General features: G+C 37.7%; 1 protein-coding gene across 21 annotated transcripts in view; it reads right to left on the bottom strand.

The window, feature by feature from the left end:
• LOC131438815 (glucose transporter type 1) overlaps positions 1 to 27,384 on the bottom strand; it is a 611,808-nt gene that overhangs the window by 206,594 nt on the left and 377,830 nt on the right. For 20 of the 21 annotated variants that reach the window (XR_009230992.1, XR_009230990.1, XR_009230991.1 and 17 more), the window contains one exon: positions 24,054 to 24,270. The exons of the other annotated variant lie outside the window; for it this stretch is intronic. Coding sequence is in view for 17 of the 20 variants with exons in the window: in XM_058609122.1 (XP_058465105.1) it covers positions 24,054 to 24,270 (217 nt within the window). In the remaining 3 variants the exon portion in view is untranslated. The remainder of the gene's footprint in view (positions 1 to 24,053; positions 24,271 to 27,384) is intronic. 21 annotated transcript variants of the gene reach the window in all.

Here is a 27,384-nt window from a genome sequence, read left to right on the forward strand (position 1 = left end):
TTTTTCTAACTCATTTAAATTAGTCTTAAAAATACCTCCAAAAAACTCAAAAACATTGCATAACTCTTAAACGCCTTAACGTATCAACATACTTCCTTTAGCAAAATAATAGTTTCAAATTAGTCCTACAAGTGTTCCATCCATTGTCCATTCGAGAAATGAGACGCACAAAAACTACAGCCGAAAATAGATTGTTTGTTGTACAATTTTAATTATTACCAAAATAACTCCTTCAATTGAGTTTGAGCATCTGAGGATTAGCGATACTGTGTAATATGGTTATTCCGAACTAGTTGCCCATGATAAATCTATGAACAGAAATTTTCATCATCTCGACAACCATTCAAACAAATTGGTCAAATGAAAAGCTAGAAAGGTGCTTTGTTCAGAAAAGTTGCTCAGAATAAAATTTCCTATAACTTTATTGTACATTAAAATCTTGTTTGAGTTCAATTAAGAAAGTTAGGTTGTAGATTCTAATCTAAATAAGGACAACCATAGAAACTTTTTACATGAAAAGGCGCGCCATTTCATTACAAACAATTTTTGTGAAGACACCAACTACAAAAAAAACTAATATTTAATAATGGACATATTTTTGTTTTCTTATTCTGTTGAAAATTTAATCCCAAATTCCTGTTCATATTTATTATATGTTAGCTTGCAGAAAAAATTATGTTGTTGAGTTAAGTTCAACAAAAGATATTCACGATCAAGTTCTACTCATTCTTGTACGGGGTAAATTTTGAAAAGGCGCCCCTTAGTAGTTTTTGTCAGTGGGCTCACAGTTACAATTCTAGCACTTCATTTCGTTTTTCGAATATTTTTTCATAATCTGCGCGGGGTAGCTTCAAACGGCCTGGTGGTTGACACCCTCTGCCAAATTGCGACACTGCACATTACAGAATTTCGCAAAACCGCAGTTTGTATGGGAAAAAATACACCCATTTCTACTTTCGCACTGCCTGTGTTGTCCGTACAGTAAGAAATTTAGTTTACTTGATTCATACTATGGTCTTAAAACTTGTTTCAAATGCTATCTTGATGACAATCGAGCTGTTAGTAATGTTCACAGTATTACATTTGGTTATTGCTGTCGTACACTATGGTAGGAACCAATTTTGAGCTTAGAAGGAAATTAATCGTTCAAGTTTCAAAAGCTCAAATGAGCTCTTCCATCTCACACGAACAGCTCCACCCAGCAGTTCCCGAGAAGTATGAACCAAAAGTGTCATATCGACCACCGAATCCCGCCGAAAAAAAACCTGAATACTAACGAGTCACGGAAGAGATCATCAAATTTCAGACAGGATATAATTTCAGCCAGTAAACAAAGAGCGAAACTTTATCAAAATTTCATTCACTTTCCACCGAGCTGCGTCACTTTGCCGGTAGCTCCCTTAAAGTATAATCAGCATTTCAATTTCGAAAAGTTGGTCGGAACCCAGGAACTGCCACCGGACTGCCAACCACCGTCTGTCTGCCGAGGGAAGCGGCCCGAAGCCGAAGCGACCGTAAATGAAACGCCATCATCACCATCGCCGCCGTCGTTTCCTGCCATACGCCGCCAGGCCTGAGCTTAGGCAGTAATTAAATTTCTGCTTCTTTGCAGATATTCATCAAAAATTCATTACCCGGCCGTGTTAGGAGCGGTACGAAAATCTGTACTACGTAGAAGTAAGAACAAGAAAAAAAAAACAAGAACACCATTTTCACGAACCGCTCTAATGTGCTAATTTCGCTTTATGTACGTCTAACGCGAAAACATCACTGGATTTAGCAGATTGTACGTTTGAAATTCAAGCAATGTTGATTTTTTGTGTTTTTTTCTCTTTGTTCCTGTGCGAACGTTGAAGTGGCCTCCTTTGTCGTTATCCTTATTGCTCGAGCTGTGACACAGGAAAGTGTTTTGATCGGTTTCCGACCAGAAAAAATGTTGAATCGGTCAGACATATCAGAAAATATTCAAAATTTTAAAATCATGCACTCATTGCAATCGATCTTGTTGGTCGTGAGTGATTGTTTTAGTATGAGATTAAAAGAGGCTACTCGAAAACTGATGAGGGTCATAGGTAGTGACCGCGATACGAGCCTGTATATAGACTCGTAGTGACGTGAATTGTTATAGTGTAGTTTAAAATACTTCAATTTAAAATAATATGTCTACAAATTCTTCGATACAAACATTGTCATTTTTCATAACCACAATTTTTAAATGACAAAATTTTCCAGATATATAAAAGAAACCGGAAATTTTAATAATTTATAATCAAACGGAATGCTTGTATAAATCATTGAAATTAATTTCAAAACTAACAACACAAACGAATATTCATGCAAAACACATGCCGATTAACAAAAGAAATTATCATCTTACTGCACGGTGGATTAAGAACGTGTTACCTCTTTTAATAAATTTAAAAAATAAGTATAGAATTCGGAGGGCCGAGTGCTATATAGCAATCGATTCAGTTCGACGAACTGAGCAAATGTCCGTGTGTTTGTGTGTGTTGTCAACAAAGAGGTGGAGATGTCAGATCAAACAAAGCAAATACAACGTTTTCCCGTCGCTCTGAACGCTATCGAATGTTTTTGAGATCATATGTGTACTTTTTGAGTTATTCGAAGTTTTATCAAATACAAATAATAATACCCCTAAGTCCCATACAAACGAATCGCCAATGTTTGGTTCACAGCCTGAACAAGTAAGCCTAGCAAATTACTCCCTTTCATTGCGATAGTTTGAAAATGTGGAAGGAGATCGTTTCTGGCAACGCTTTATGCTAGTTGCTACGGTGCAAAACAAACATGTATTAAACTGCAATAATCAGTCTAAATATCACCGGCACTAGCACAAAAGATGAAAAATGAACACAAACACCCACGAATCTACAAATATCAATACAGCTAGTAGTATATTCATGGTGGCTTAACCATTCTAGACTATTGTTTAACTTACATTTTGCTTGTGGTCTTGATTATCAGATAAAAACTGTTTGTTTATTTATTTTTCACTATAATAAACAGTAACTATGGTGAATTTGTTCTTACCCTTCAGTGTTGCTAGTTTTATAGAAAACTCGTTTAAGTACATTGTCACTCATGACAGTATCATGACAGTGTACCGCACGATGCAAAATGTGTCCTTGAAAATTTGTCGAAGTATTCCGTATTATAATTTCTATTTGGTTTTATGTCCAAATTATCAGTTTTTGACAATATCAGACAGAATTGACCTTGAAAACAGAATACGTTTTTAGACTGATTCCGCACGGTTTTAGATTGTTAAAATTCATTCATTTTTAGTAGAAGTTTTAAGCGCTTGATTGTAAAGCGATGTAAGGTATCAAAATGAAACACGATTTTCAATACTGTTTTATGCAACTGTTTCTTAGCACCCAAGAGACTATACACAGCACCCTTCTTCGTGACGTTTCGATTTTAGCACGGTTCGTTTTTGGCAACATAATCGCTCGAACATGACATATGTATTAGAAAGATGGCAGTATTCTCAAATTCAAAACAATTTCATATTTATATTGATTTATCCTGCTGGCAGCAATAATTGCTCGAAGAACACAATTTTTTACACCCTAATACCATTCGAAGCAGTTCGTCGAGATAAACAGATTTGTTTGTGAAAAATTATTTCCTTTTTTTTTCTTGAAATAGAACTGATTTCTAAAAATTTAGACTCATATAAACATATAAGGTTTCTGAATTTCATTTTGATCCGACTTCTGGTTCCGGAACTACATACAGGGTCCGGCACTCGAAGTGTAACCAACTTCACACCTTCGAGCCTGGCGTCAAGGTAAATGCGACATATTATCGGGAAAGTATTCTGGAGGTTGCTTTGAAGCCGTGGGCAGACAAACATTTCGGTGGCAGACCATGGACGTTTCAGCAGGACTCGGCACCGTCTCACAAAGCTCGAGTGAACCAAGAATGGCTGAAAAACAACGTTCCGAACTTCATCACGTTTTGTACTTTGAATTAAGTAGAAGTAATTTTCCAAACTGAATTTATGGCCTTTTTGATTGGTTACACTTCGAGTGCCGGACCCTGTAATGATATACGTAATGAAATTAAAATAAAGTTTTTGCTCGTGGATGGCCGAACCGATTTCGTCCATCTAATACTCAAAAGTCTGGTCCCATAAAAACTACTTGATACATTGTGTTAAAATTTCACATCATTTTATCGGGTTCACAGATTTTTAATGGCGATAATCAAATAAACTCATTTCAGTTTTACCGGTTTTTGGTTTTCGATCCTGGAAGGTACCCAAAAACTGTATGTGGAGCGTACCACGATATCCAAATTCCATTTCCGGAAGTATCGAGAACAGAGAAATTAAAAGAAGGCTAAAACGAATTTAATAAACGAAAATTCAAATTAAAATAAATTTTTGGTCCCAGCCAAATTTAGTGGATTTAATTCGATTCTGACTTCCAATTACAAGGTTATGAGTTTTTAAAATTCAAACCGACATAGGTTGATGACGATATCAAAAATGTTGTACCATAGGAAGTACCATTAATAATGTCAAAAACTTTAAAGAGGAACTCAGTTCTACATCTTCTGGAATGCTTAATCGATTGTCACACGTTCAGATTAAAAGGAATAATTTTAAGGTTTCATACAATTTCTATCTTCGATTCGTCTTGCAGTTCCAAAACTACAAAGTAATGAGTGATTGAAATTTCGAAGCGACATTTAAAACTGCGGTCATTAAAATAATTTCATGAAAATATCAAAGAATATTCACGCAAAAAACACATGCAGAATCATAAATCCCGTTTTCATTTAAAACAATCACCAAAAATTCGAAAAATAAGAAAAAAAAAAAACACAAAAAAAAATAAAACTCAAGAAGAAGAACGCAGAGAACGTTCAAATGAGGCGGCAACAGCAGAAAACATTTAAAAAATCTACAAGATCGTTGCGTGAGTTAGCTGACATCGTGAAGATATCGAAAGAACGTTATTACTTTATATTGCATGAGCATTTGACTAGAGCTCTGTTCAAAGTGGGTGCCGCGTTTGCTCATTATTGACCAAAAAATAAGAACGTGTTGATGATACTGAGCAGTGTTTGAATGAAACATGAATTCATCATTTCACTCCGGAATCAAAACGATCGTCATCTGAGTGGACAACAACTGGTGAACCTCGTCAAAAGCACAACAATCGACTGGAAAGGTTATGACCTCAGTATTTTGGAATGTGCGTGGTGTAATATTTATCGACTATCTTGAGAAAGAAAATACCATTAACAGTGAATATTATCTAGCGTTATTGGAACATTTGAAGGCTGAAGTTGCAAAGAAACGACCGTATATGGCAAAGACAAAAATTTGTTCCATCAAGACAACGCACCGTGTCACAAGTCGATCAAAACAATGACAAAAGTACATGAATTGAACTTCGAATTGCTTCCCCATCCACCGTACTCGCCAGATCTGGCTCCCAGCGACTACTGGCTGTTCGCAGATCTGGAAAAAAATGCTCGGCGGTAAGAAATTTCGCACGAATGAAGAGGTTATCGCTGAAACTGAGGCCTATTTTGAGGCAAAAGATTAATCGTTGACAAAAGTGGTATTGAAATGTTAGAGCGGCGCTGGAATAACGCTCTTGATGTAGATTACGTTGATGAATAAAGTAAATTTTACTTTTTAGTCCATGTGTTAATTTACAAATTTTGTTATTTGTCGATTCAATTCAATTGACAGATTGTCTGAAAAGTTCGTATCGTTCCTATGATAGGGCGCCACTAGAATTGAATCCATACCATTTTCAGTTAGTACCAACCTTCAAAAGATATGTGCATAAATTTGACAGCTGTCTGATTATTATTTTGTGAGATATTGCATTTTGAGTGAAGCTACTTTTGTTATTGTGAAAAAAATGGAAAAAAAGGAATTTCGTGTGTTGATGAAACACTACTTTTTGATGAAAAAAGTGCCGCCGATACCAAAAAATGGCTTGATGAGTGTTATCCAGACTCTGCACCGGGCGAAGCAACAATTCGTAAGTGGTTTGCAAAATTTCGTACTGGTCATATGAGCACCGAAGACGATGAACGCAGTGGACGTCCAAAAGAGGCTGTTACCGATGAAAACGTGAAAAAAATCCACAAAATGATTTTCAATGACCGTAAAGTGAAGTTGATCGAGATAGCTGACACCCTAAAGATATCAAAGGAACGTGTTGAACATATTATTCAGGAATATTTGGATATGAGAAAGCTTTGTGCAAAATGGGTGCCTCGTGAGCTCACAATCGATCGAAAACAACAACGTAAAACCATGCTGAAATTGAACGAATTGGGCTTCGAATTGCTCCCTCGTCCACCGTATTCTCCAGATTTGGCCCCCAGTGACTTTTTCCTGTTCTCAGACCTCAAGATAATGCTCACTGGTAAAAAATTTAGAAGCAATGAAGAGGTAATCGCTGAAACTGAGGCCTATTTTGAGGCAAAGGACAAATCGTACTACAAAAATGGTATCGAAAAGTTGGAAGATCGCTATAATCGCTGTAGCGCCTCTGATGGCAATTATGTTGAATAATAAAAACGAATTTTGGCAAAAAATGTGTGTTTCTATTAAACGATACGAATTTTTCAGCCGAACTGTTATAGCGTTTCCGGAAGCTCCGCATATTTTGGAATTGAACTCACATCGATTTTTCAGAGATGGCTAAACCGATTTTTACAAATTTATATTCAAATGCAGTATCATTCGATATCACAAGGTAGATTTGGTTACTTGATTAGTAAAATGAACTGGCTTTGACTATACCGGTACCATACTTTCCGGTTCCGGAAATTCCGGGAAACAGTTGTCAAAACTCCGAGGAAAAAAAAGGAACATTTCAATTTTTTCAAAGAAAAGTTAAACCGATTATCACATACTTCTGCTCAAATGAAATGTCCTATGGTCTCAACGCTTGCTATAATATTTTATTCGCATCCGTCATTTGGATCCGCATTTCTAGGGTTGCGAGTGTTGTAAAATTTCAAACCATAATTTATGGCAAGGCTGCTCAAGGCTGCTCCAAAATATAAGCCTTGTTGGTTTAAAGCCTCACTGTGTCTTCACTGTGCTATTCCAACACTAGCAATAGTAGCAATATTACCATTAGTGGAAAAGGTTTCATTACACCAGTAGGTTGATCAGAACAGGTTTTAATAAAGTTTTATAATATGTATGAAAAACGAATATATAAATAGTGTGTGCAAGCGTCCGGTTTCGAATAGGGCCAGGGTTTCTTGCTCTTTCTCCTCTGGGTACGTAACTGACTATAGCTATCTGACTTTGATTTTTTGACATTTGATAATTTTGCGCAGATATACAGGGGAAACAGCAATACATGATTTCTGAAAAGCGTCCTCGAAAATACTTCTTCACCGGCTTATTTCTCAATATTTCTCCACGAAAGAATACTACATGTTGTTCGAAGAATGCTTTGTATTATGCAAAACATTTCAATATGTTGTAATAAGGAGTGTATCAAAAATAAGCTATCCACATATATTTGTGTGGTTTTTTATGGTCAGATCACAGCATGCTGTGGGTTTGGCTGCCAGCTTTCGTTTGTTTACTTGTTTGTGCGGTTGAAATTCTGCGTTTTCAAAATGTCGCGTATTGAAAAGGAACTGATAATTAAGGTTCTGGACAAGTGGCTAAGTGAGTAGGGTATTACGTGTCGGAATGATCCAGCGTATCAAGAGACGCAATCACCTGAAGACCTAAAATAAGCCGAAAATCTCTAAACAAAGTGTAGAACAGAAGAAGCGAGCAGCAACAAGGGCCCGGAAATTGTATTCGCGTCTTTTGCAGTGTCCGGATGCATGCGTTTTGATGGACGATGAAACTTATGTAAAAGAAGACTCAAAAACCCTTCCAGGTCCACAATACTTTACTGTCGTCTGTGGGAAGGATGTGAGCGATGCGGACAGGTCGATTCAAGTGGAGAAATCCGGTCGAAAGGTACTGGTTTGGCAAGCAATATGTTCCTGTGGTTTAAAGTCAACCCTTTTTACACTACCACACTACCTGAGTATCTCCAGAAGAGATTGCTGCCTTCATATAAGAAGCATAGTACACCTCCACTGTTTTGGCCGGATTTAGTGTCGGCTCACTATGCCAAAACCACTCTCAATTGGCTTGCGGAAAAGGGTATAAATTTCGTTGAGAAAAATATCAATCCACCAAATTGCCCTCAGCTCCATCGAACATTACTGGGCAATCGTGAAGAGGGTCTTCAAGAAGACTGGTAAGGCAGCTGGGAACATGCAGGAGTTCAAAAAAATTTAGACTCAAGCGTTGAAAAATGCGATGCAACACTTGTCCGGAACTCGATGAAGAACGTTCGATCAAAAGTTCGAAAATTCGTGAAGGAATAACATAAATTTCATCCGGTTTCATTATGCTCAAGTTTAACCTCGTACGTTTTACAACATCGTTTTTCATCACAATTTGAAAGGAGCATCTGAGGACAGAGGGTCGCGTGCTCAGTTTTAAATCGACCACGTGGCTCGCTCAATTCCTTTTGCGCATCGTATTTCTCTTGTACTCTCTCGTATATGAGCAAACTGTACCGGGTTGCCAGCATATATTTTATTATTTTGATGAGAAGTTTTATCACATTAATCTATCGTATGGGTTGGACATTACATGGATTCCAATGAACAATGCAAAAATATTCAACTTTCACAAAGATTGAATGTCTGTGTGTTTGGCAGCCTTGTCGAGCCAATTATATTTCTCTCTCCTTTTTCCGAATGCTATCAGGAAATCAAAGCGAAAAAAATGGCGCATGCATTAAAACTGACTTTGTTTCACAGAAAAATACAAGACTTTATTTTTATCGCGATAACATATATGTTTTTATGTACTAATTTTCTAGACTTTGTCACGGTAGATTTATGATACAAGCCTTCAAAGCCGAGATATTCGATGAAGGTATGCATTTCCGAGCGTTCCAATTTTCAGCAGTCCTTCAGTCAGAAAAAAATACAACACAACCGCTAAATTCAATGAATCATTCTGAAAATTTCACAGAATATTCTCAACTAAATTTCGAAGACATTGTCATCTGGGTTTTTCTATATTCTGCACCGTTTCCAAGAGAATTTAATTTGAAACGGAAAAATAGCAAAAAACCTACCACTTTACGGTACTGTCCTCAGCTCTTAAGGGGCACTTTTTCAAAATTTACCTTGTACAAGAATGGGTAGAACACAATAGTAAATATCTCTGATTGTTGTTAACGCAGCAATCTAATTTCTTCTCCATACCATCGAAAATATGATCATAAATTTATGATAAAATGTTTCAATACTATGAGCCAACCATAAATAACTATTTATTTCATACAATTTTACCATAAATTATATTTAGATTGAAATTTTATAAAATGTTTCTTATGAACGAGCATTAAGGTGAAATTCAGTACCAAAATAAGACGCGCAAAACTCCAAACACATGAATTGAACGAATTATCGCACAAAGCGTATCGCGCTGAACTAACACATAAAACTACTGAATATTTTCAGTGGTTGAGTGCTGTTTTCTCACGACACGTTTTATTTGCTAGTAAAACAAACACTAACTACTATGGATGGTTATAAACCATGAGTATTTTTAATTGACTGATACAAGGGAAAATGTTGTTTAAGACGGTTAATTTAGCCATTCAATTTATAACCAAAATGCTCTTATAATTGATTTTCTCGACTATAGCGAAATTGTTCATACGTTGTTACTTTGTTTATTCGGTTAAAAAGCGAAAGATGTGAACGCTGAGTGTGATAGTTGCTGCACGGGCAAAATTCCGATTCTAGAAAGGAGCAAAACGAGTCATGATTTGGGGAAAATAATATATTTTCATGTTATGATAATACATCATGATTAAAATATCTCGGATCATGATACATTCGGATTTCGATGAAATTTAAACGACACGCTTGAAGTTGTTGGGTATAACTTCAGGCGTGTTTCTGCTACAATGGTAATTTTTGCAACATAAAATCAGGCGTTATGTGCGATTTTTGCAATATAAATTCAGTGAAAAGCATCACGAACTTCTTTTAAAATGAAAATATTCTGTTTTTGAGAAACGACGACGCAAGAGATAACGTGTTCACTTGCGTTCATTACTTCAGTGTTGATTTTGTGTTTCAGAATTTAAACACTTAAACGAACTGCATGAAAAAACACGAGTGAATAAAGCCTCTTAAAAAGAAACTCTATGTCTAATTCTTGCAAAAAAAATCGTCTTATTCATAATATTTAGGCGCATCAACACAGCTTGTTTTGTTATATCTATGAAACAAATTAATCAAAGTGGTTGAACAAAATATTTTTCTGATTTTCGTTAGATGGTGTTCCAAATTCACAATCGAATTAAATGTTAGCTCTCGGAATATTATTCTACCAACAACGATCACATCAAATATGTAAGAATACATTCGAACAAAATGTAACATTGATATTTGTTCAAATGAAAAGTGTCTCTTATTATGTCAATTTTCGGTTCATTACCTTTATTTTTATGTTAAGTTGGTAAAACAACTCGATTATTAAATAACATGCTTCAGGATCAAGTAAACATTTTCGGTAGGTCTTGCTTTTCAATGTCTGCTTTTTGCTTTACCATAAATCTATCAATCTGTCACATCACTTGAGGCAGAGGGTTCAAAGTGATATCTGGGTAGAAAATTAGAGTTACGAGCTTTGAAAGAAATGCATTCCTCAAGTAACGCAGTTTCGAATCAGGATTAATTTTCATGGGAGAAGAGTTATTGCTCATGATTTCATGATAAGTTAAAATGATTGGTTTCATGATTTTCTAATCATAACAGCAGTAACGGATTTCTTTCCGTATGTGTTCGACTAATCACCTATACATCTATATAATTTTTTTAATAACTCTTTCATTCTCAGATACATGGTAGTTCCCATAAATAAAACAAGTAGTAAAAATTTGGATATACATAAAGTTGACGAATGCGATCAGTTATTATAAATCTCATAAAATGCATTTTTTAATAATTTTTTTATAAATTTCGAGTTTCCTAATTCAAACAGCCAAAACCGAACGGATTCTAAGAAATTTTGTTTTATTCTATAGAATTCGCTGAGACTAGAAAAAAGGTTTCCCAAGGTGTAGAAAAGCATGTCAGTTTTATTAGTATTCACGTCATCGAGTTATGTCTCTGATATTACCCACCCATTATTTTTCAACGATAGCACTAAACAAAATGGAAAAAATCGTGTTATTTTTTATCCTTTCACAAAGTCTTGGCAATATATTCCTTTTGTGGAATTTGGCCTTTCTGTTTCAACAGACTTCGCAGCCGATTCTTAGTGTACAGAATCATTGCATGGCTAGTACTATGGATCCTACTGACACTAAGAATCCTTCCAGGTCGGGGCTCGAACATACGACAACTGGCTTGTAAGACCAGCGTCCTATGCATTGAACCGCCAACCCGGGTTGATCCTTTCACCCCGGCCCCTAAATAAAACCTAAATTAAATATCCATCTTTGTTTTATTCGAAATTAACATCGTAAACAATTTGTATGCGTTAATTTTAATAGGAATGAACAGAAAAAAAAAACATCTCCTTGTGAGTGACAGAGTGATGCAACGAATTATATTTATTTATTTATTTGAATCAACAGACATAATTTAGTCCAAATGATTATTTCTTAGTATATATAAAAAATTAGATCGTATGGCACGGCGTGGCAGATGGAAATCAAATCCTGATGAAACTCTGTTGAAGAACCGCTGCATTCCTGTAATAGCACCGTTAATTCCATAATTAGTGCGACGAAATGGTAAGCGAAGGAACAAACTGTTACGAAGAACACGTGATCGAACGTTGAGGTTGATTTCGCTAAGAAGTGCGGGGCAATCGATCCTATCAGTTAAAATATCAGATATTGTCATTGCTCGTGATAAATCACGTCGAACATGCAGTGTGTCAATTCCAATTAACATCGCTCGACTTTCATAACTCGGGAGCTGTTGTGGATTATTCCAAGGCATCCGGCGCAGTGCAAAGCGAATAAATCTGCGTTGTATCGATTCGATCCGATTGACACCGTTGAGGTAGTAAGGGTTCCATACCACTGAGCAATATTCAAGAATAGAGCGTACCAGCGAACAGTAAACAGTTTTCAGGCAGTAAATATCATTGAAATTTTTGGTTATCCGTATTACAAATCCCAAGCATCGGGAAGCTTTTGCAACTATGTAGCTAACATGTTGCTTAAACGTCAGTTGCTCATCGAGGAAGATGCCAAGATCTTTCACACATGTCGTCCTTTCAATTGGAGTGTCACCAATGCAATATTCAAATCGAACTGGATTTTTCGTTCGTGTGAATGTTATGATCGAACATTTCTGGGGATTTAGAATCATTCGATTGATCTCACACCAGTCAGCAAAAATTAACAGTTGGCGTTGCAGGAATACAGCATCATCTATTTTCCGGATTATGTTATACATTTTTAGATCATCAGCAAATGAAAGCCGCGGACCTTCCAGGACAAAATTCACATCGTTAAAGTACAGCAAGAATATCAGTGGTCCTAGATGACTGCCTTGTGGAATTCCGGAGGAAGCGCAAAACTCATCAGATACACAGTCACCGATTCTTACGGCAAGACGTCGATCGCTTAGGTATGAATTAATCCAGCGAAGTACGTTCGAGCCAAAACCGAGTTTGTCTAGTTTAGCAATGGCGATAGCGTGATTTATTTTATCGAAGGCTGCCGACAGATCCGTGTAAATGACGTCTGTTTGATAACCAGCGGACATAGAATTTGTAACATAATTCGTAAGCGAAAGCAGATTTGTAGCAGTAGAACGTTTTGGCATAAATCCATGCTGAGTGTGTACAATATACTGCTTACAATGGTTGAAAATTGGCTCAAGAACGATCTTTTCAAAAAGCTTTGGAATGGCGCTGAGAAATGCAATCCCACGGTAGTTGTCAACTAGTTTTTTATTTCCTTTTTTATGAACTGGAAACATAAAAGAGGACTTCCACAGATCGGGAAATATTCCGGCAGTTAGCGATTTGAGGAACAAAGACGTAAGAGGTGCTGCTAAACTAGCAGAGCATTTTCGCAGAACAATCGCCGGTATACCATCTGGCCCTAAAGAGGCGCTAGCCTTTGTTTTACGGATTGCCAACAGAACAGTGTTTTCATCCAAATTGATCGCATTTAAGGACTGATAAAGAAATGGCACATTTTGCACCGCAAGGGATACTTGATGCGGTAACAATTTTTCATCAGAAAAAACACTAGCAAACTTCTGAGAAAATAGCTGACAAATCTCCTGCGGACTTGAACCTGTGAATGCTCCGTAACGCATTGACGAAGGTAGCTCAGATTCTTTCCTTTGCTCGTTGACATAGCTCCAGAATTTTTTGGGATCCGACTTTAGTTTACGTTGTACGTTCCGCAAATAATTATTGTGGCAACGCTTCACGGCCCTCTTGTACGTTCGGTTTATCTGCACATAATTTTGCCGTATGACAAATCCTCCATGCTTAGAATATTGCTTCAATGCTGCCCGTTTTACTGTTTTTAAACGTCTTAGTTCTGTGGATTGCCAATTCGGTTTAGTTGATTTCCGACTGGATCGCTTAGGCACAAAGCGATCGATAACATAGCTCATAATGTTAGAAAATGTCTGTACTGCAGCATTGACATCGTCATTGTTAAGAACTTCAGTCCAATTAATAGTAAAAAGAAAATTATTCATGCTATCATAATCAGCTTTATAAAAATTATAGCTGACGGTGTTCGAAACGTCGCAGTACGTTTTATTTTCTGAATCAAGCACGATATGCAGCGGTGGATGGTGCCTAACAGATTTTACTAGAGGCGAAGGAGCTAGTACAATCTTGGGAGCCTTGTCGGAAATACTCGAAAAACAAAGATCAAGTAATCTATTGTTTTCGTTCCTGACGTGATTACATTGTCGCAACAAATTTACGCTATAACAATCCAATAAACTTGTGATACCGGCTTGAAAGGTGAATATTTATTTCACTACCCTGACCCGACGTCATACCCATCTGGCGAAGCTACGGCTAATTGAAAGTAGCTCAATTAGCTAATTCAGTTGGTGCTTGCTTCTTACTGCAATTAACTGCTGGCTAAGTTTTATGACTCTGTTTTGAGCACACCGAGACGCTGCTAGAGCAAACTAATATAACTCACTTTCCACCCGGCTAAAGTTTCCTAACTTGATGACGAGTAATTCGCAAAAGTCGTTATGCATACAAGTTTGAACCCATAAAGTTGGTTTGGCTCGTGCGGCGAAACCCTGGATACAGGATAGCTGGCTCCAAAAGTGCCCATCGTGATTATTTTTCGAACAAACAAAAAAAAAACCATCGGTAGGTAGATTACATACAGCTGTATCAAACAACATGTTCCTGCCGACGTCCACCCTGTCCCGACGACCGAACGTAATCAAATCAATTCCCTTCGGCAGTGGGAAACGCCTCCGTATTTGCATTTAGATAACGATCGAATCTAAAGCCAGAAAAATACATCGTCTCTGGTACGTACATCAATTGAATGACCAAACATGGCATTACGATTAAATCGGACAGCTTCCACCACCGGAACAAGCGAGGCGTTGCTTCTTTCCCCCTCCCATGGGACGATTCCCAGTCAACCGAATGGAGCAAAATGGCAGAGAAAATAGTTTAACCCAAAAATTAAATTATCCTAGTCCATCTCCGCCATGGTCCCGGGTTTGATTCCGCTGTCTACGGTCTGGGTCCCCGGTGGGCTGACCAGCACCAGTACCGCAGAAGCACCGAAGTGTCTGTTTGCCAATGTGTATTTCAATATTGACTTTAGATTTTTGCATTGCCAGAGCCGAAGCAGCCTCAGTGCGCCGATTGGAATTGACATGGCTAAGGAAAGTATTGGCTTTCGTCCATTTGTAGATGTTGGCACCATCCGGCATACACATGTCCCACCATCCGGAGCCCAATGCCCAAAGCCAGACAGACATACTGCTAAACTTGTTATCAACATTTGCCCAAGCTCAGATTTTTACGATATTGCATATACTCCAGTCATTCTGTGGCCACTAGAGAATGGAATTCTAGTAGTCGGTCCGTTATGCTGATTTTTCCATTTACCAGAAATCTCTTCCTGGATTCCATGGCCTTCCGGCCGACCGGCCGCCGATCAAAACGACAGCGAAGTGCAAATGGATCTGCTGATGCAACTCGACACCAGTCGCGATAGACAGCAGCTAGATGGCTTCCAATTTTCGGTTTTAATGAAACTGAAAATGATATTTCTGTTCGGTCTACTGTTCTGGAAGTTTCTGGAAGCCAGCATACGGGAAAAACTTACTTTCCTGTCGACACTCCCCGGCCTCGCTGGACGGGAATGGTTTTCTGTCGATTCGGTTTTGTTCTACGATGTTCCTTTCTAAGACAAAAAATAAAATAAAAATTCATGAACCTTTTGCATAGGGAACCAATTGCTATTCATAAGCAGCTGGCAGAGACTAACTACCAAATCGTCTAGCTCCTCAACATCGTTCGGTGGCACCTGTAACCAGGTACCGGAACATCCTTCCTTCTCTAAAATCCGTACGTCAACTAGGCTGAGAAAGTGTCATCCAAATGCATAGGTTTTCCGATGAACTTTAATATTCTGAATAAAGATTAACCTGAACGCTATCTGAACATGCTAATATTAGCATTAGTTTCACTTGTTATCGTGTATTTTTTCGGCGTTTTTTCTCTGTACAGCAAGTCCGGATTATGAAAAGCAGTTCGAAAAGAGTGTTAAAATTGTAAAAATCGGAAGATTTACTTGGGAAGGAAGGATTGCTAGTTCAATGCATGTTGCTTGAGCTTGAGTTTGAGCTTGAGCGACCACCCCTGGTTGCTACTCCGTTACTGATCGGAATTCGCTGAAATTGTACAGGGAGTTTTTAGATGATCCGACCTGGGACTGGTAAATCATCCTTCAATGTACATCTTCTGGTAATCCCAGAAATCATTGATCAGTACCGGCGCCGGCCAGGCCCGAACGTAGATCGTCTAAGGAATGGGAAGGGATGTAAGTCCAACACTTGTTGTTACTAGAGGCCGTATATACTACTGCGCACTCCACAAGTGTCACGGGAGAAGGATATTTGTTAGTATAAATTTCAGTAATTTTAGTATTCGCGTGCGATCTAGTATGTTCTGGTTTCAAGATGCTCGGATGCACCACTAAACTCACAGACTTCCCGAGTGAACGTTTCAACAATATCCAAAATTGAAGTCCCGGGAAGTCCTAATTCACAGCTCTTATTCGAAGAAACGGAAGAAGAATTTTCAATACTATCGCGAAAAGAATAAAAACATCCCTAATTTTTGTAAATGAAATTACATGATACAAAATAAACGAGTGAATAGGATTTAGACAAAGTAGTTGATTCATTGCATTGACATATTCTAAACAGTTGTTATAAAATCATTTTAAATCACCAAATAAAGGTCAACAGATTTCACGCGCGTCTTGATTCTTTATTATTTCCGCTATATTATTTTAATTATTTATTGAAATTATTAATTGGTTATATTGGTTGATCTGGGCAGTCGGCTACTGAGAAAAATATTAATTTATTGTTTGAAATATTAATATCAAGTGTTTTTTACTATGTATTCAATATATCGATATATGTTACCTCTGTTATTAACTTTGTAATATCAACGGATTTGCGCAATAGTTGATTTTTATCCTTCAATTTATAATCCTGAAAGACAATCAATAACATGGAAGAAGAAAACATTCCCAATAAAACTTTTCTCCTAAGCTAGACGGAAATTGATAGGTTGAATGAAGAGATTATTTAGTAAAATAGAGTAATCAGAAGTGAAACATTGAAAATATCTGATAACTGAAAGGAAAAAAAACTCCTGCAATTGTCGCCTTTTACGACATGGAAGCAGGAACCCAGTGGATCTATTCTTGGTTCATTTTTTTCCGCCGGATTCCACACGGCATCTAGGCTGGTACAGTCCGAAGAGAGCTAATAGGTACTATCAATCTCCTAGTGGACTCCAGCCCCTAATTGCTAGTTAAATGCATGTTGCCACTAGAAACCGAGGATTTCTCTGCATTTCCACAAGAAGCGGTTGTTTGTTAGTAAATTTTCGAATAATATTATTATGTGTTTATTGCTCTGGGTAGCCGACTACCGAGAATACGTTGCAATTTTATCGCGTTTTGTTTTAATATGTGCTTCCTACTAAAGTGTTTCTTTCGAAACTCGTGAAACTTTAGACAGCAGGCTGTCGGGAGCTTCGCTATCAATTCATAACGGGTGGCAACTAAAATTTTGGAATTTTTTCGAGGCCTGTATGCTCAACAACAAACGAGCTCAGAAAAAACTAAGAGTGTGTATGTGTTAGCTCTCTATCTCCTCTTTCTTCTAGTATTTTCTGTTCTGTTCATGCTTGCTCAGTTTTGCTCAAAATGCCGTCGAAACAAGAAGTATTTCACGAGCGCATTGTACAGTTCTACGAACTGCACAGAAATCTCGGCAAATAGTATACGGTACAACATTTTAAAAGCAAAAGTGTTGCGGCTTCGACAGTTTACAATATCCTAAGATGCCCAACAACTGCTCGTAAGGAAGGTAGTGGAAGACCAGCCAAAATTATGGACGCAAAAGGACTTCGTTCTCTTTCTCGTGCCTTCAACAACAAGGATTCACTGAGTCAAAGGGATGCCGCAAAAAAGTTCACGGTTCACGAATGTTTGTAGAAAGTTTTGATCCCGTTTTTTCAAAAACATCATGCTGATGGACAATACGTGTTTTGGCCGGATAAAGCGTCATCGCATTGCGCCAAAAAACACAATCGTTCCTGAATACCCATTCGATCCTATTTGTACCCAAAAAACACAACCTGATAAATCTACCTCAGTGTCGCCTAATCGAAGATTTCTTCGGGGTTTTAAGCTCCTTGATGCACAAAAATAACTGGAGAGTCACAAATTGCTAACAGTTGATTGGTAGAATCAAGAGATGCATTCGCAAAGTTGACTTGAAGGCCGTACAACGCTCCTGTTCCGACATCAAACGGAAGCTACGCCGAACATCCGATTACGGGCCGTTTTCAAATGTTCACTAATTTTTTTTCAACAATAAACAATGTATCTTTAATTTCAATAAATCAGATTTTCTCCAAGTATGTTTGTCTTTTTTGACAGCTTGAGAATGAAATTCCAAAATTTTAGTTACCACCCGTTACATTTAATTCATTGTGTTCTGTTTTTTTTCAATAGACAGCCGTAATACTGGCAAAATATCACTTGATCATCATCAATCGAACAACAACACCTTACGCGATACGAATTAACGTCGATATCTACTCCCTAACCAAAATAATAAAATACCAAATGGATCCAACTTGCAGTCACAAGAAATATCAGAAAGGTTATGAACTTCACGCGCGTGTCTTAAATTTATCATTTAACTGGAGGAAAAAAAGATCCATTAATAAAAAATTCTCCGAATAATCGACGGATTTTGCCAGGACTTTGACTTCTACACATTGTAGGTTAGCTTAGAGACTATATTATAATAAGAAATGAGCGAAGAGAAAACTCATCAACCTGAGGCCCCGGTCACTGTGTTGTCAACTAAGAGGTCGAGATCTCAGAGATGGCTGGACCGATTTTGATCAAACTAAGGAGTGTATCGATAAGTAGTTAGCAACATTCAAACAGTTATTACTCTGAAATAGTTTAATTTTTTTGCAGCGTGTTTTGCGGTGACATGTTTGTTTACATATCAATAACAGCTGCGCAATCGATTGGTTTCGGTACGGTTTATCGTTTCAATGATGAGTCGAATAGATCCGGAAACGCGAAAGAAAATTCTGCACACTTGGTGCTCAGAAAGTGGTGTCACGTACAACGAAATTGCAAAACGGGTGAAAGTGCACCACACCAGTGCACAGTGGTCCGGATCAACAATTTAGGGGGACAAAAACATTTGTGGCTTAGCCTTATACTTTAGAGCTATGATGTCTTCAGAACAAATGATCAGTGAAAGATAAGCCATATTTTGAAGCATATGGTATAAGGGTGGTTCTAATTATTAGGGTGATCCAAAAATTATTTTCCGTATGTGTTGAGATAGAGGACTGCATCCTTCGTCAAAATTGTAGGAAAACTTAAATCAAGCAACTTTGCCGAAAACACTATTGTAGTATCTTTAACGGTTTTAGTGTTACAGCTATTTTAATAGAGCAACTTAGGGTGTTCCTAAAAAAATCAGATTTTTTGCTCTAGCTTTCTTAATTTTCACTAGTAAAAATTGAACTTGAAAATTGGTTGATATTTGGCTACCCAGGTAACCAGTAAGCACTAATAATAGCATTAAATTGACCTTCTATGAGCAACAAAAATGCTTAAAGCTCTATATTTGCAATCTGAAAGCTCATCTGTTGTAAATCAATCAGTATTCAGCTTTCAGAATGCACACCAGTCATAAATAAGCATTATCTATGAATAGTCGTATATTTTGCCAAAGTCGGCCTTAATTCAGTCTCACGTGCGATTGGAATGCCAATTAGCGATTATTTGCCGTCGTAATACGGCATTAGTATGTGCTTATTGGTTACCGGGGTATCATTAACTATTGTTTCAATTAATAGAGCTAATAAAGCTTGCTTCATTTTGAATTGGAACAAACTTTTGCTCATATTGTGGCGCTTGTGGTGGACGGATTTGGAAGTTCTTGGCGCCCACGTATCGGTAATTTTGTCAGCCTCACGTATGATTTTTGACATTCCGCAAATCGACTGTACTTTGTAAACAATCAACATGGAAGCCAAAGGAAGGGAAAAAATTTTGCACAGTTATTTGGAAAATCCATTGTTTTCTGCATCTAGGTTAGCTAAACAGCAGAAATTGCCTAGAAATACCGTATGGCGCGTTATAAAACGGTATAAGGAAACACTGACGACGATTCGGAAGCCTTAAGCCAATCGTCGGAGTGGAACTGTCGACCGGAAACTGCGTGGTAAGATTTTAAAGACGATTAAGAGGAATCCTAATCTGTCGGACCGTGATTTGGCCAGAAAATTCGGTACTGCCCATAGTACCGTGAGGAGAACTCGACTCAGGGAAGGAATCAAGTCGTATAGAGCTAGCAAACAGCCAAATCGGACCATAAAACAGAATAATGTGGTCAAAATTCGTGCTCGGAAACTATATGACCAGGAGCTGACCAAGTTCGACGGGTGTCTTCTGATGGACGATGAAACTTATGTCAAGGCTAACTTCTTGCAAATCCCAGGTCAAAAATTTTACTTGGCAACGGCTCGGGGAGATGTTCCAGCCAAATTTAAATTGTTTTTGCCGACAAATTTGGAAAAAAATTTATGATTTGGCAGGGCATTTGCAGCTGTGGCCATAAAAACGAAAGTTTTCGATACAAATAAGACAATGACATCGGAGCTATACCAAAAAGAGTGTCTCCAAAAACGAATTTTGCTGTTCATTCGATCCCACGACCATCCCGTAATGTTTTGGCTAGATTTGGCAAGTTGTCATTACAGCAAAGTCGTTCAAGAATGGTATGCAGAGAAAGGGGTCCAGTTTGTTCCGAAAAACCTTAACCCACCCAACTGCCCTCCGTTCCGCCCTATTGAAAAATTCTGGGCAATCATGAAGAGGAGACTCATGGCAAAGGGAAAGGTTGTCAAAGACATCAATCAGATGACGACCTGGTGGAATAAGATAGCTAAAACGATGGACGAAGAAGGTGTGCCTAATGAGCCGTGTTACAGGAAAAAATCAAGAATTCCTTCGAAACCGTGACGAATAATTTATCCGTATTTTTTCTTAAAAGTATGAAGAAAACGCTACATTTGTATAAAAAAAATCATGAATTCAAAAACAAATAACTGAAATCTGAATCCGCTTAGAGGTGGGAATTTTCCTATATTATATAGGTTGTTTTTTTCTGATGAAAAAAATATTACCAATAAACAATACGACCCTCGAAATAACAAACCGTTTAGAGTTCTGTGCAGAGTTAAAATTGAACTTATCATGTTCACATTCAAAAGTTATGAAGTGGTGTTCAACTTTCCTGAAATTAAACGACCTGACCAACGACGCCCATTGGAATTGGATATCATCATCATATGGAAACCTGAATACAACTGGATTGATTTGTAAAATCAAGATATTGTAATATCTGATTCGGAAATGTTGGCGAAATTCTGGAACCAGCAATTAGTTTCGTTCTGCGTTTAAATTTAGAGTTTTACAAAGATTGAATTAAACTTCACATACACTTGTATCAAAAGAAATTTTTTATATAACAATGTATTCTATCACGAATTAGTGAAAAATACAGCTTAAAGTATTGGCAGCTTATTTTCTTTGTACAATGCATACGAGGTCTGTTCAAAAAGTTCCCGGAATTTTTTAATTGCGCGCGTCTGGAGAGTCCGGTGGTCAAAATTTTTTTTTATTGTGTTGGTACATATGTCCCTAATGTATGGTGAAATTTTCAGTTGTATTCATTGTTTACATTCTGTCTTGTAGCGGCTGGTGTAGACGTGTTTTTTTGAGCTCGGCGATTTTTGTTAAACCAGGGGTTCCCAAACTATTTTTGGTCATGGACCCCTTTACTAAAATTAACTTAGGCCTTAGACGCCCATCAACAAATTCCTTTGAAAATTCAATTTCTTGCTTTTTTAATATTGCTGTAAAATACTTACCAACTTCTGCGGATGGTCAAATAAACACAGCGTAAATATTTAAAATAACAACTTATATCAAACAATATGGGATCTATTTCTAGACCTCGTCGACCCCCATAGTCAGTTTTCGTTTACGTCGACCCCCGGAAAAAGGATATCGACCCAAGGGGTCTATATCGACCACTTTGGGAACCCCTGGTTTAAACAATGGAAGAATTGAAGAGTCAAAGAATTTGCATTAAATTTTGCGTGAAAAATGAAATAAAGTGTAACCAAGTGTGCGAAATGTTACAGAGAGCCTACGGTGAGTCTGCTATGAAAAAACAAGTGTTTACGAGTGGTATAAGCGTTTCCAAGATGGCCGCGAAGACGTTGAAGACGACGAACGCTCCGGTCGACCCAGCACGTCAATAATCGATGAAAATGTGGGAAAAGTGGAAAAAATGATTATGGATGATCGCCGAATCACTATTAGAGAAGTTGCTGATGAAGTTGGCATATCAGTTGGCTCATGCCATCATATTTTTTCAAATGTTTTGGGCATGAAACGAGTGGCAGCAAAATTCGTTCCAAAACTGCTGAATTTTGATCATTTTTTTTTGGCTAAAAACAAGACTTTACTCATGCCCCAACCTCCTTATTCACCAGATATCGCTCCGTGTGATTTTTTCCTGTTCCCAAAGTTGAAGAGACCCATGAAAGGACAGCGTTTTTCATCGATTGAAGAGATAAAGGCAGAATCGCTGAGAGTGCTACAGAGCATTACAAAAAGTGACTATCAGGGGTGTTTCGAAGACTGGAAAAAACGCTGGCATAAGTGTATTATATCTAGGGGGGATTACTTTGAAGAGGACCATATAGATGTAGACGAATAAATAAATATTTTTTTAGAAAAATGAGAATTCCGGGTACTTTTTGAACAGACCTCGTATATGCAGCAATGTTTTTGATATTTGGAGTTTTTCGATTCAGTGTGCTGATTGGAAAAGCTGTCATATGTATACAAAAAAAAATTGTAGTATATTAGTAGGCTTTTTTGACACCGCATTGTTACTGTGATGTCCCACGTGAATCGCAAGAGTAATCCATGTTGATATATAATATATTTGGTGAAAGTCTCGTGATGTTTTGCTACATCGATTCGGTACCGCACGAAGAAGGTGCCGGAAGATCGAGTTTCCATGGTGAGCACCTCATCGGAAGGATTGAAAATTTTCCTGATTTGAGAGGATAAAATGAATAAATAGAAATCCTCCATCACCGAACTATTCGAGTATTTTTCGAACATCTCCCTTACACCCCGAATGTCGTATCGGAAAGACTAAAGTACGATTCAGGCGGTCCATAGCTTTCCGTCCCAGTCAACCTCCATCACCGCCAAAATTAGTTGAATACATTCTTATGATTCACACACACAACAAACATTCACACATTCACACACAACGTCACCATTCACACACAACGTCACCGTCACGGAACGTGTTGAACGGCCGGCACATGTGAGTGTTCGGGTTAAGAAAGTATTAAGCTAATTTTGACGGACGGAGATGGATCGTCTGAATCGTACTTAAATCGCCTTTGGTAACACTGATAATTATTATTGCTTCGATCGCAGCAAGTAATCGCACGATTGTCGTTAAATGAGTGAAACTATCAACAGCAGGCTACATCCAAACATCGTAGTAACATGGGAAACACTTTCCTATACATAGAACCTATGTTAAACATCAAACAGACAGCAAATAGTAACACAGAACGAAGCATAGAGATGAAAGTAAGTAGTGATGACAGAGCAAGGCACGGATGGTGAAAATTAATATCTAATAGGAAAATATGATGCTTCGGGCAAACTTCATAGAACGGTACAAGCGATGTTCGGGATGCATGATTCTGTTTTTGTAGCAAATTGCTGCTTTTTTTGTTGTTGCTCAGTTTTGTGTGCTCTACTGCGATGGGTGATACACATAAAACTTTATTATCGGTTATTGCTCTGATGGTAGGAAAGCAATATACACAGGCAATCGGGAATCATCATATTTTGGGGGTGAGGCGATTTGTTTTTTCTCTTCATTTTCTTCCAATTTTGTGTAACGCATCTACGCCGAACGTAGACAACAGAGCGAGAAAGTGATAGACGAGAATTAGAACGGGGCAGAAGGTGGAAGAAAGTTAATCAATTTGATGAAAGTTTGGCTGCTGATGAGATGCATGTAAAATGAGATTGTTTCCTTGGTAGACTAGACTAGGATTGGCGGCTTGCAAGGTTACTTACTCGATAAGCATCTGACGCAATGAATCCTCATCCTCCCCATTGCTACGATCGCTCTTGCGGGAGCCAATGGAAGCGGTTCCGTCGTTTCCTACGTATCTTGATCGCTTAAGTGAACTAGCACGGGACGACCGATGATGCTGTGAGTGCTGTGCGGACGAGGAACGCCCATCGTCTACGCCACTGCTGCGCTGTGAATCGATCGATTGGGAACGGTACACTGAAACGGGCGGAAAAAGAAACGGAAATCAAAATTACTCACCATCACATACATGAAAAGACATCAGATACTGAAAGGGATCCTCCCCAGATTCAACGATTCAATAGATTGATGGGGAAGGTGAACCCGACTATATCGAAAATAATTATCTTCCCTCTACCCAACTCAAGCAAATTTTAATCCCAAATCACGAAGATACATACTATAGCCCAACCCAAACTACTGATCCCTGCCGGTGGTAAGACAAATGTCCAAAGTTTGTCTTACCTTGACTAACCCAGAACTCTTGGCCTTTGCCGCCAACAGGTGCAGAGCAGGAAAAGGTTGATTTTTTTTTCGTCTTGGGAGCGAAAGATAATGCCTTGTGCCATTTTTTGTGTCTTAGTTTTTTTTTGTTCCTACTTTCTGTACTTTCTGTTTTGGAAGGCAGTCTTTTATCTATCACGAAAAACGGCTGCAATACGCATACCAATGAGAAACCGTTTTACTTTATTCTGTTATCAGAAGGCTCCCGATCTGATCCCGTGTTTTTTTTCCGGTGTGCTGGCTAAGGATAAGACGGCGCTCGTGTTTTATAGAAAATTAATGAACATTCGAGAATCCTATGCCTCTATATAATCAAAATAGAACCTTTGGGTTGCGCAAATTAGGAGTAGCTTCGTTCATTTATTCATGCGAGGGCTTTTCCGACAGTCCAGTTTTACTAAACAGACGTTGGGGTTTGAAAAAAAACGTGTCGGTTGAAAAGTATATTCTTAGGAATTAACATTTTTGTTTCTCATCCACGTTTTGGTACTATTTTAAAGCGATTATCACGATGATTGTAATTAATAATATGGAACATTATATTGTGAACTAAAAAAAGAATGTTGCTTGATTTTCTAAAAAACTAATAACTGTATAAAAGTTATTGAGCTCATATATGTTATACAACTGGTTTGTATAAAATAAAAATTGTCAGTCGGTGTTGAACAGTCGTTCGCACCGCACGCGTATAGCTCTTGGCTCCTGGAAATTTTTTCTGACTACCTAGAGTTTCATTTATTCAAGGCTTCAGTCTTTTTCAAGGCTACCCGAATCACTAACAGTCTTTTTAAAGACTAACAATTAGTCAGCCTTTCTCGAGGTTATATAAAGAGTGATATTCTGATATAATCAGTCTTTTTCAAGACTAAGAAATTAATCAGCTTTTGTTAGCAAAGTATTGGCATTACATTCCTTTTGTGGAATTTGGCCTTTCTGTTTCAACAGACTTCGCAGCCGATTCTTAGTGTACAGAATCATTACATGGCTAGTACTATGGATCCTACTGACACTAAGAATCCTTCCAGGTCGGGGCTCGAACATACGACAACTGGCTTGTAAGACCAGCGTCCTATGCATTGAACCGCCAACACGGGTAAGCCTTTTTTTATTCAAAGTACTATTCCTCGAACTAATCAGTCTTTGTTATGACTACCACAAAATCAGTCTTTATCAAGACTTTTCCTAATTTAGCCTAGTTAATTTAAATTAAAATTTCATTCATTTCAAAAATGCCTGCGTCCAACCGGAAAGGCAACAAGCCTAAGGCTAAAAATAATTCAATACGGAATAAATCACAATCCGTTATTCAACATTTTTCGAATAACATTCACGATCTTATAGAATATGAATGTAAAAATAAAAGACAACGGATGGATTTCCCTTTCGTTGATTCTATGCCGTCTAACTATATTTACGAAATTCTTCCTGAATCCGATTGTAGCGACATAGAAGAAAATTCTTCAAAAATTCCCAAAATGGACGCTTGTCGTTCTGGGAAGAAACATCAATCTATGCCACCAGTGACGGTGATGATTTCCGACTTCAAAGTATTCCGGATTTAGCTTTCTACTTTTCTCCTGGAAGTAAAAGTCTCATTTCAAATCGGACAAAGAGGAGAATGTCGAGTCTTGGTTGATGGATTGAAAGATTTCGAACGTCTTATTCAATATTTGTCCGAGAAACTTCATAAATTCTATTCATATGATATAAAATCAGACAGACCCTTCAAGGCTGTCTTGAAAGGCTTATCAAATGATCAAAGTACTGATGAAATTAAAAATGAACTAAAAGAATTGCTTGGTTTTGCCCCTTCCCAAGAAATACTTATGAAAACAAGAGCGAATGGTACTTCTAAACCACGTTCTGAAATTTTCCATGAACTTTACCTAATACACTTCAATCGAAGTGATGTAAACAATTTGAAAATTTTAGAAAAAGTACGTTTCATTTCCCACATTGAAATTCATTGGGAACATTATAAACGGCATAATCGTATTGCAAACTTAACGCAATGTCGTCGTTGCCAAGGCTTCGGTCATGGAACCAAAAATTGTCATATGGATATACGGTGTTTGAATTGTGGTAAATCGCATTCGAAAGACGTTTGTGCAATGAATGAAACCATTGATAAAGTTTCATGTTCAAATTGCGATGGACAACAAGTCAAATCAACGACCTTAAATTTACAGAACATACCTGAAAATCAAAAAAGGCGGGTGGGTAATGTCAGAGACATAACTGGATGTCGTGAATACGAAAACAACTGACATGTTCCTTAACACTTCCGAATATCAATTAGTTGATTAGTTGATTAGTTGAATTGTATGAATTATGCAAGCATTCCCCTTTACCACATTTTTCGCAAAAACAAAGAAGGCTTCACTTGATCTAGATTACTGTGAATTTCACACAGCGAAAAGTGCAAAAATCAAATCAAACAGTTCTAGATTTGCACTAAACTGGGGATATTTCCCTTTGATTTGCGAGCAAGAAATCCTAATAGTTTTTTAGAAAACTTTTAGAGCCATTAGAACGGCTGATTTTGTGTGATGCTCTCCACTGTTGCTTTTTCACCAATGCAAATGACTGGCAGCTGTGACGTAATCGCTCTTGTCGGAAGCGAAACTAGCTTTGCAAACGGCACAAAATACATCTGCCCGCATTGGCGATAGAATCCAAACTGATTCAATTTTTGTTAGGAGCTTTCTTTTTACGTGAATTCGTTTGTAGCTCTTTCACTAATGGGCTATGAAAATAGCCGCATACAGAATTTTAATGTCGATTATTTCATTTCGGATTTGCATAATT

Source organism: Malaya genurostris, chromosome 3, assembly GCF_030247185.1.
Source record: "Malaya genurostris strain Urasoe2022 chromosome 3, Malgen_1.1, whole genome shotgun sequence".
Lineage (NCBI taxonomy): Eukaryota > Metazoa > Arthropoda > Insecta > Diptera > Culicidae > Malaya > Malaya genurostris.